At 44.3% G+C, this 11,243-nt stretch overlaps 1 protein-coding gene across 6 annotated transcripts; it reads right to left on the bottom strand.

Moving 5' to 3' along the window:
* Positions 1-346: 346 nt before the first annotated feature.
* Positions 347-11,220, bottom strand: LOC109637112 (fibrous sheath CABYR-binding protein-like). Of its 6 annotated transcripts, XM_069523421.1 has the most exons (14): positions 11,060-11,220; positions 8,317-8,775; positions 8,179-8,262; positions 4,507-4,554; positions 3,569-3,613; positions 3,148-3,435; positions 2,909-2,938; positions 2,693-2,752; positions 2,495-2,587; positions 2,050-2,094; positions 1,721-1,885; positions 1,505-1,624; positions 1,300-1,377; positions 347-1,211 (listed from the first exon to the last, which is right to left on the bottom strand). In XM_069523421.1, exons 1-13 carry the CDS (start codon positions 11,102-11,104, stop codon positions 1,315-1,317), a joined length of 1,545 nt encoding a protein of 514 aa, XP_069379522.1. In that variant the 5' UTR covers positions 11,105-11,220; the 3' UTR covers positions 347-1,211; positions 1,300-1,314. The 6 variants fall into 6 exon arrangements, with proteins under 6 accessions (XP_069379522.1, XP_019954836.2, XP_069379521.1 ...); XM_020099277.2 differs by having other exon boundaries at positions 8,179-8,775; XM_069523420.1 differs by having other exon boundaries at positions 4,513-4,554; positions 8,179-8,775.
* Between the last annotated feature and the right edge of the window lie 23 nt (positions 11,221-11,243).

The following is an 11,243-nucleotide window of genomic DNA, read 5'->3' as shown; positions in this document are numbered from 1 at the left end:
CTCCCACTATTTAAAGATGTTTTAAAAAAAATACAAAATCTACCATGAGCCATAAAACACAAGTTACACGAGCAATGATTTTACATCAGTCATGTACCAACATAACACAGGAAGATAAGTTAGAAAAACACGATCTTACAAATGTGTCTTTGCAAACTAAAGATCGGTCAGGAAATTAAACACTTTTCCAAATGTCAACTGGGATTGGCTCCAGCTCCCACTGTGACCGTCAAAGGTTAAGTGTTATCGATACTGGATGGATATAAATTCCCCTTTTTTTTTTAAAAATACATTTGTTTTTCCCCAGTTTGTGTCACAGTGTATGAAGTAAAAACATAAGTCAGCATCACGATGAACTACAGCTTTATTTCAAAGTTGGATTAAGTCAGACCACCAACAGCCAGATTACAGACTTTGAACACAACTGTATCACATCATATGGTCTATACAAAAGGAATTAAAAAAGAAAGTGAGGGGGGAAAAAAATGCAAAAAAAAAAATAAAAAATCTTGAGTTCTTCCCTTCCACATCCGCCATTTTCCAGAGGCCACTTGAGCCATAAAACTTGTTTTTAGCATCAGACTAATGTAAGCAGTGGCACTTAGGAGGCAGAGGAGGACAGGAGGACAGTGGAGGGGGAGAAGCTCGAAACTCTGACTCCAAGGAAACGAGTCAAGAGCAGAAATCTGTGATTTTGAGATGTGACAACAGGAAAAGTATGAACACAGGCCCAAGTGCAAACTAGCCACTTCCATCCCTGCTACAGTGTTCACATGCATTGAGTGTGTATGCAGAAAGGAGGCAGACGTTCTCGAGAGGTGGGAATATATAAAGTACCAGGCGCTGCTGTTTATCTTGCTCTAGGATTCTCCGTCTCTCAACAACGTCTGCTTCCGCTGCTAAAAAATTCACCGTTCATGCCTTTGGGGGAGAAACACAGATTTAAAAAAGGAGCCATGATATGTTTGTTTCCATTTCTGCAGAATAATGACAACAGTCTGTTCTGCTGCACAGAATTCAGCATTTTGGGTTATTTTTTTGCATCTGGTTTGGTGTTTTGACAGGAAACCAGTGCAGGAAAGGCACTTCAAAGTGTGGATATTCCTTCGATTTCCTGACGGCTCCATCGCAAGCCCTGAAAAATGAAAAAAGCTCAATGGCCGGCTGACTCCATTTAGAACTCTGAGTCCTCAAAATGACCAAAGGGGAATCTGGAATTCAAAGGAATTGTAAGTTCAGCTGTAAAAACACAGGTTATCTATGTGATGATAGGATGATTCAATATCGTGAGCAACTTACAAAGACTGTGTGGCTCTAGCCCTCGATGGAGACCTCTGGAACAATGTGTCCATTCAACGCCGTCTCCACTGACATCTCCTGAACAACAGAGGACATCAGATCGGGTGAGATCACAAGCATTGGCAGCAAACAAGTGAGTTGATTATGTCTCATTCTACGAGAAGGTTTAAACCTCTGTCGTCTGTCTCTAATTGAATTTCTTTACCGCTGCTGAGTTGAGCTGCATAGAGTCCACAGTGAGCTGCATCTGACACGGCATGTCACACGCCTCTGACTTCAGTTCCTCTGACAGCACATCCAGACATTTCTGCTCAGCCAGAGCATCCTGGGAAAGACACGGAGAGGAGAGCGGTAGGACGTGTTTTAAAAGACATGTGCTGTACTCCATACACCACACAAAGTTAAAGTATGTATAACTTACAATGATCATTTCCAATGCAGGGGCAGCAGCAAGCTCAACTTCCAGAACAGGCTCGGGCTTAAGATCAACCTCAGGTTTAAGCTCAGGCTGAAGCTCAACCTCAGCGGGGGCCATATCCATAGGCTCCGCCAGGGCGCAGGGGGTTTCAATCAAGGCCACAACTTCCTGAACATGGCAGCGAGAGGAACAGGTTAGAAAGTACTGACTGAAGACGATCATACAAACTGAGCATTTTGTAGTTGACGACACTGATTTAACATCAATGATGCAAACGACTGCATTTACACTTATTGACCTATAATGTTGAATGTTAGAAAGCTCAGTCTTACCTGTTCGGTCTCTGTGGGTGCAGGTGTAGCATCAACTGACTGAATCTGGAGAATGAGATTTACGACAAACACAATGTTAAATTGATGAATAGCAGCAGAGTAAATTTATCATTCTCAATTGTTTCTTGTCTAATTTGTTTTTATTCTGTTTAATTTATACCAGATTTTTAATTTAGTTTTATTTATTCTCATCTTGTTTGTTGCTTGTTTTGTAACTTTTTTTTTTTTTTTTTTTTTTTTTTTTTTTAAAAATCACATGAGTCCATTTAAGTAAAGACTTTACGACGCATTTGTTGCAGCCTGCCACCTGGTGGACACAGGATTCACGTGCCATTTCAGTTGATCTAAATTACAGATGCAAACAAAATGCCGACTCTTATGTGACTTAACAAATGTGTTGCTTATTGATAATGTCCAATGATAAACTTCAGTGTGTAGGTCTCACCTCCTGGGCAGCGACGGACTCGGCAATGGCGACCTCCACTTCGATGGCAGAGTTTGTGACCACAAAGTCATCGACTAATGTGTCAACCGGTGCCTGGAGAGAACGGGGGGGGGGATGTTCAATGCAGTAAGCACACAGAATAACGTCCAAGCACAAATGTTTGATTTGGAGAGAAAAATTGATCAGATAAAAATTTACCTCTTTGACTTCAGCTACGAGAGTTTCTTCAACCAGAGCCTCGGGCATGGAGGCTGGGACCTGGAGAGACAACAGTTTGGTCAGGACGTCAGTTTACACAGAACATGTTGAGGAGTAAGTGTTGCTACTCATTTAAAAGTAAAATGGGTCAACATGAACTGCATAAAGCTTTTCTTACTGAGGGACAGAAGAAAAAAAAAAAAAAAAAAAACTCACCGTAGGGATTTCTGTAGATGCAGGAACATCCTGATGTAAACAAAACAAATAAAGGTCATTATGAGTCTTTAATGTTGAAATTAATGACATTGGATGCTCAATAACTGATGCAACATTTAAGACTCATGCCGCACACCATCGACAAATGAAAAACACACATTAAACTTTTAGCACTGCAAGACAAAAACTCAAAAAAGAGATAAGACGGGGAAGAGGAATATTTTTTATCAGCGTGGCACCTCTGCGAGTGTAACAGGCTCAGCAAGTTCTTCAGGTGCATCTTCTTCAGCCAACACTTCTACTTCAGCTTTGTCCTCCTCAGCTGCAGGACTGACAACAGCTTCAGTCATCTGTTCAGGCATCTCTGTGATCTCCTCCACAGCTTCAGGTTGCGCTTCTACCACCGGCTCCTCTGTGGCTTCCACTACGGGCTCTAACGAGGTGGTTTCTTCTGTGACGGCCACTTCGACTGCTTCTTCCTCTGCCAAGGCTTCAGCCTCAATTTCAGTCTCGCAGACATCATGCGTCTGCACGTGCGAATCCAACACAGCACACATTAAGTAACCATGCAACATGCATCACACTGACAGACAAAATGACCAAAACGACTGTTCACTGTGATGTGGAGTCATGCAGTCGGGAAAAAAAGCTCAGTCTTACCTGTATGGTTTCTGTGGTTACGACTGTGGCTTCAACCGACTGCAGCTGCAGAACGAGAAATAAAAAACAGTCAGGACTGGAAGGATAAATTTAACAGATACATGACTCTGCTTAAAGTTTGCAATCATCTATATTCTAAGATTAAAATCTGCTGATTTATCTCTTATGTGTCCAATGGGCTGTTAGTTATTTACCATGTCTGGTTTTAAAGTGTTTTGTATTTGTAATGTTCTATTTTTAGTTATCATTCAGTAATTTTAAAATAATGCCCAATTTCAGCTTTTACATCAATTGCGTCACATGAAATCCCTGATTACCTTTAATTTCATAAGGTTTGAAGCTTGAGTTATAGAAACCTTTACACTTTTCCACTGAAAGGGTTCTTTCTCTCTCGCCCAGTTACTGCTGCCGTGATCTCATAAAACATGAGTGGAAACTGAGAAACTCTTGTTTAAACTTGTGCCGTCACTTCCACAGTAGGTTGGTGTGACATATGAGCAAAGCCCCCACAGACATGCATTTCCAGAAATGTTGAGATTTTTTGCACTGGACTGAATGCAGTCTACTGTACTCCTTAAAAAATAAAATAAGACCAGACCAGTAATTATTTGTTTCTGCTTTATTTAGCAGTTTCTTTTACTCTGATAAAATGTGTTGTTCTGTTCTACATGGAACCTCTTTAAGAAGCCTATATCATATTATTGCTGTAAAACAACACTCACTGGAGAGGTGACATATTGAGTGATGCCTCCCTCATTCAGACCTCTTATCTGCCTCTGGCAGAGATATAATGCCTGAACAAGTTTATGTTGTGCGTCTGCATGGGTTTGTTTCTGTGCATGAATGTTGCACATGCAGCTTTTCATTTGCAAACTCCTGCTGTGTGTGTGTGTGTGTGTGTGTGTGTGTGTGTGTGTGTGTGTGTGTGTGTGTCTTACCTCAGCCTCAGCAGGAGTTGCCTCTGGAGCCTCAGCTGTGGGTGTAACCTGTGATGAGAGTTTATTCATGAGTCACACAAACAAACAAATGCAGTTTATCTAATTAAAAAGAGTAGCTGGCAACAAAAGGCCCACCAGGCTACATAAAATGCATTAACAGGTAATTAAAAATATATGCTGCTGCCGTGAGCCTGTTTTCTGACTTTTCTACAAAGGTCGGGGGCTGGGAGGGGCTCCAACAGCTGTCCTAAAAATGTGCCCAAAGCAAAACGACCTTTTAAAGAAAAGTCTGAACAAACTGCAGAGAAAGTCCAGCAAGACTCAGCAGGATTAGTGTGTCCATAACAGGAAACCTTTTCCAGAATGAGAATGTTTTCAGACCATAAATTTGAACTGGCAGCAAATGTAAACTCCCTTTAGTGTGATTTGCATGTGTGTGAGAGGAGGCACATTATAAAGCCTACAGGAATGCTGCTTCCAATTGCATGTTGGGAAGCTGCTCTCATCTCACTCCCTTATACAATTCACCTCTGGTTCATAAAACCTAAATATTCCAAATAATAGAAGTCACTCATAGGTCTCTATTTTACAGCCTTTGCCATTGATTCACTGGATCTGTGGGCAGTACTCTACATGGCCACTGGTGGCCTCCACTGTACAGTCAAGTGTGTTGATTGAGCGTAGCAGCAATCACAGGGAGCAGAGCATAAATATTGTAAATCTCCACAGTCTGACAGTAAATTATTCAGCCTGTGTTGTACCAGCTCTTCAATGTAGGACAGGCCTGTGCGTGCAGGCAGCTACAGAACGTCAGGAACAGGCTGAACACTCACCGGATAAAATATATATTAACAGCAGAGGAGTGAAAAGTTTCACAAAAGACGGTTCAAACATCTTTGCCTCTTGTGCTGCTGGGAGGTGAGGAATCAGTTTCTGTGGGACGCAAACTACTTTTGAAGAAAAGCCTGAGTCGGCAAACAAGTGTGCACGTGTGGTTGAGCAGGGTAAATGTATATATAGCCTTAGAGGGATGTATAGGGTAGGGTGAGCAGAGGGAGGGGGGAGGCCTATAGACCTTCTCTTGACACACGTGTGGCCACATACAGTAGACACACCCCCCCCTCCCAGCCCCAGAACACTCTGTACCAAACTGATCTGCACACACATCCTGCTCCGCACGCCCCACTGAAAGACAAATTGAGCACAAACTGAGGCTGATCTGGGAACAGCTTTACTTTAGGCAGCCCGCATGAAGAGAGCAATACAGTGTACCTACAGTTAACACATGGAACTCTATGTTCCAACCAGCTTCACGCACAGACGCCAACACACACACATACATACAGATTCTCACTCCGGCCTTTTCAGGATCTCTGACGACCAATGAAGACTTTAGGGGGACATGAATTTGAAGTTGACACAAACAAAACTTAAATTAAGTTAAAAATATATATAAATAAAGGTTTTGTGAAATTTAATGGGAGCCGTCATGGTTTGCCAGAGGACGATAATTTAAGACAATGTTTCATTTCCTATATCTTCATCTTTAATTCAGTTTTAACCACTTTCTCTTTTCTCTGATCAAATGAAATATGCAAACCAATCATATTCTAACGTGCACTTTCAATGTTGGTGAACTGACGGCACCCTCAACCAGAAATCTGTCAGACTTTTAAAAAGGTTCTAACAGCTGTCTGTGAGCTCCTCACACAAATACCACGATCTGAACTACACATTTCTACAGACAGACACCGCCCACGTCCCAACATAGAAATCAATAGTCCCGTCTCCTCCCTCTACTCTAAGCAACGATAAAAGGGGGACACGTAGATGAACGCAGACACGTGCTGATTAGACAAGCCTATATGAGCCTATGGGGTGCCATAGGATACACGGAGAGGAGGAGGGTGAAGGAAGAAGGGGGGAGGAAAGGGGAGACAAGTGGTGGGAGGGACGGAACAAATGGTGAGAGGAAGCGCACATTTACAGGAGAAAGCCATGAGAGGGGGGGGGCAAGCTGGTACAAAATGTTCAGCCTCGGCCGCGCCCACCACCCTTTTAGGCCACAGAGAAATAAAACATGACTCCAGATTGAGCGGTGGGTTTATACTCACCTGACTGTCTGTGGTGACATCCAGAAGTGGATGGGCCACCTGCTTTTGACCCAGAAGCCAGCTGAACACAAGCCCCATTGTGCCCTACACCTACTGCTGTCACAGAGTGGCCGCAAGTGCAAATTGGCTAAATATCAAAGTCAAGTGAAACTCTAAGAAATAGTTCATAAAAAGCAGAACGAGTAAAATAAATAAATCTGCAGCTGCTTTCGTTGGCGGTTCGGTTTAATCTGAACTGACCAATTTTCAGTTTTGCAAAGGTGTCTAAACGTGGCCCCGACTGCAGGCGGTGAAGGAGCAGACAGAAAGCAAGGAGAGAAGGGAGGTATGGTAGATGGGAGGAAGGGGAGAGAGGAGGGAGGTTGAGACCAAGGGACGGAGGGGGTGGATATTGGCCCAGCTCAACAAGTACACAATGATGTGCAGCCCATCTCCTATAGAAACGTCTTTAGTGGGCCATTATAGACCAGTGGTTAAAGAACAACAGTCCAGGTTTAGAGGGTGCAAACAAAACCTCCTAAATCACATGTGTGATCAGAACAGGATGATCCAAGTAAGACTGAGGTGAAATCATTGGGGGGAAAGCCACTGATAACACCCCCACTCCTTTTACACTATAGACATAGGGGCCGCCGTGCTCTGTGTGTAAGAGTCCGGGCAACACAGACGCGCACACACATGTGCCGTTTGCACCGTGTGTGCGTCTGTCTCCAGGCTGAAACAGAACATTCTGTTCCCCCTACACTTGAGCATGAAGAAACAACAGCAACCACCGTTTTACAGCTCGCTAATGACAATGTTTAGCTTTGGGGGGTATGAACGATCTCGGGCTAAGCTAATTACATGATATGGATCTCAGTGCACAGCAGACCTGGAGCAAAGCAAATCACCAAACAGCTTCTTTAAATAGCAGCAGAGAACAAACAGCACATTTTTCATCCAACTGTCAGAAAAATTCTAAAGATGTCATTTAAACAGACGGTTCCATTAAGCAGAAAGGTGATAATGTGCACAACTGCTGAAGAACGCTCCGTCCACTCTCCCCCTGACGACAAGCTCTCTCCTACTCTCCACCTCTCCGCTAAATGGAACATGTTGTTCCCTCTGCCCCTCGCCCCTCACCCCCCCCCACACCTCCCTTCAGCACAACTATTTCACCAAATGGCATCGAAAAGAACCTCCGAACCATAACACAAACACCAAACTCACAAATATGTGTAGGATTATAAACAAACTGCTCAAAGTGTCTCTGTAGCAAACCATATGCAAATTGATACCAAGTGACGCTTATTTCTAACATATGGACAAGCATGTAAAATGTTGACTGCATGCATTGTAAATGAGGGTACAAGCTGAACCCAATTCACTGTGCCAAGAATAAACCAGTTTGGTAAAGGGTTATTTCTTTAAAAAAAAAACTGATTTTGCAATATGGCTCCAGTGATTTGAGAAAGTTCGACTGAATCTATGATCTGAAATTTGTTTAGACGGTGGAACAACAAACATTTCTTCATTTCTCATCTCCAACACTCAAGTCCAAAAAGAAAAATGTTCTTACCTCAGTTACTGGTTCTGTTTCAGGAATGATGGGTTCAGCTTCACATGCGTCAGCTGCGACTTCGGAAGGCTCCACTGGAAGAGTCTCGACGACTGGTGCTACTTCGACGACCGGCGCTTCTTCGACGACTGGTGCTACTTCGACGACTGGTGCTACTTCGACGACCGGCACTTCCTCTACGACTGGTGCTACTTCGACGACCGGCACTTCCTCTACGACTGGTGCTACTTCGACGACCGGCACTTCTTCGACGACTGGTGCTACTTCGACGACCGGCACTTCTTCCGCAACCGGCACCGGCACTTCAACCGGGGCTTCTGGAGTCTGTTCCAATACCACGGCTTCAGGCTCTGGTGTCTCTAGTTGGACTGGGACGGGCTCTGCGACGGGTTCTTGCACAACTGGTTCTTCTTTGGGGGTCTCCACAACAGGTGCAGGGATGGGAACGGCCTCTGGGATCTTCTCTGGAACTGGTGTCGGAGCTTTGGCTGCTGGCTTTGGGGTTGCTGCAGGGGGCGCACTTACTGCGATCCCAGGGCTAGCCTTGACCGGCGGGTTGCCTGCATACTGTTCTTCAAGGGCTCGCCTCTGGGCTTGCTGCAAGAGAAGGAAGAAACAAAAACAAGGGTATAAGTAAATAAAAGTTTTATTTAAGTAGCCAAATAATTTTGAAAGCAGAAGAGTGATCTTCCAACATGAGTCCTTTTGGGAACTTAGTGTTCCATAAACAAACATATCTGATACTTGATGTACAGCGGCTGTGGAGAGTTGTTCAGTGTGTAAACCTGGCTGATAACACGCGATGGTGAAATGCAAAGAGCGTGTGGTAATTGCACTTTTTAAGGGTTTGAAGGCCCTGAGTGTTCATCTGCTTATGTCAGTCCCACGCCTATCAGCAGGAATACCAGGCATGCCAACCCAGCCAGGTCCAACATGTTTTTCAGCTCTGGACCAAAAAAAAACAAACCCCTCTGGCTTCAATGGAGGTTTTAGGAGCGCAGGCCACTGGTGGGTGGGGCTGAGTGTTTCTGGGAGTGGGCACAGCAAAGCTAGTTTGATAATGGGGGCTAATTGGTTGAATTGGAGCCATCCTGACAGGTCTGGTGAAGCGGGAAGGAAAACCACACGAGTCAGCACCACTGATGGTTCCCCCGCAGGCCAGACAGTGGGCCTAATCACATCATAATCAGGATATAATCAGGTTACAATCACTCCCCGAAAATGCTTTTGTTTGGCCGACACAGCCCTGGAGCAGTACTGTAAGCCAATGGAGCAGATACCCACTGTCAAAACAACAACCCCCCCCCCTCACCTTTGCTTTCACTGTCTTAACCCTCAAACTATTCACTGCCCTGAAATCCAAATTTCCCCACAACACATATGTAAACCTCAGTAAATCAAAGTTAATGGCTGTACCACTGAGGCCCAAACACTTTCTTATCAAAGTGAGAGTGGATATGTGGCCCAACAGGGGCATTCAACCTGACGTGTTCAAGCTCCTTCCCGTGCTCTGATGAACTCCACAGTGGGAGTGACTGTGGCACCGCAGTGTGAGTGACTTCACAGGGGCCACTTTTTATCTGAGTGTCACTGGCAGACAGAGAATCAAGGAGACTGTGCAGGCAGGCTCCAATCTGGCAAAACCTGAGGCAAGACATTCCTCCGGTCCACACACACTACCAAATACAGTTGTGTGGTGCTGAGAGTCACAGTCGAGCCCAGAGGCATGGGGGAAGGGCAGAGGGGGTGGGGAAGAATGCCTTCGACTCCATGCTGAGAGGTTTCAGGAGGACTGGGCCTCGAGGTGGACTTTAATGGAGAATTATCCATTTCAAAGATGAAATTGTTAACTGAGTTTGAAACAATGACTTATTCTGGATGGAAAGTGTTTGGAGGTGGGGGGGGGACCTTTGCCCTCTGGGAAAAAGGAGCTTCTGTGTTAACTTTTCACTGTATTGCCCCTCCCCCACTACTCTTGAGCACTGAATGTTCAGAAGTTAAAAAAAATCCCTGTTACCTAAGAAAAGTGGAGTGGAGTCATATTTCATAAATATATATCATACTGAGAAATGTAAACTGAGTAAAACAGATTCTGCATGTGTGTGGATGAGAGGTTGGGCCCCAATTTCTGCTTTGCTGGAAAAACATTTTTTTTCCCCCCCTCAATGTCTCACTTTCAACTATTAATGACAATAAACCGAACATAAACCTAAAATCTCCATCCCTGCATTTACAAATTCACACAAAGCGCACCGAGAGAGCACATGGCGCACGTGAGCCAATTAAAGAAATTAGCCATCATATTTTGTCTATTGTGCATAAATGCAGAAGCATCTGCAAGAATCGTGCAAACTGTGACAGACTCCATGGTTTAGATGCAAGTTTGTTTGGATGCACATTTTCTACACCACCGTCTATTCTGGCGAGATTTTACGCACGGAGCGTGGAGGGCCCCTCGCAGCGGAGAGCGTCACGCGAGAAGCAACAACAGAGTAAATGTGTGCAGTCAAGTGAAGCGAGACTGAAAATATAATTAATTAAAACAGAAATTACATAATTAAAAAAAATATTAATGCTCATATTTGGTTTTACGCAAAATATGCACATCTAAAGAGACGTGTTTTTCTTGCAAAACAACACAATGCAAAAGTTGAATCACTAATTGCAATCTTTACGCACAAACAATCTTGATGGATTAGGTTCACAAGGAAGGTTGTTTCTCAAGAAAAACCTTGAAGACGCATGGTTTCAAAAAGAAAAACGCTCAGAGGCCATTTTCCGAAAAGTGGACGGTCTCAACTTGTTCTAATGTTTGCGTCCGAACCAGTAAAATCAATTCGAGAGCTGAGGAGGGAAAAGTCTGTCGCCTGCCACCACTTACCACCCTCCTCATGCGGCGCTTGTTCTTCTTCCTCTTGCTGGGCATTTTGGTGCGAGCTGGTGGAAATAACAAAGAAGCGAAGAAAAGACAGAGGCAGAGGGACCGAGCTCACACGACGGAGCCTTTATAAAGCCCCCGGTTCTCCCGACACCTTTGCAAATAACCTATGAGAGCGCCGGGATGA

The sequence above is a fragment of the Paralichthys olivaceus genome, chromosome 4, assembly GCF_024713975.1.
Source record: "Paralichthys olivaceus isolate ysfri-2021 chromosome 4, ASM2471397v2, whole genome shotgun sequence".
Classification (NCBI taxonomy): Eukaryota; Metazoa; Chordata; class Actinopteri; order Pleuronectiformes; family Paralichthyidae; genus Paralichthys; species Paralichthys olivaceus.
The sequence above is the reverse complement of the archived record's forward strand: the minus strand, read 5'-3'. Positions and strand labels throughout refer to the sequence as shown.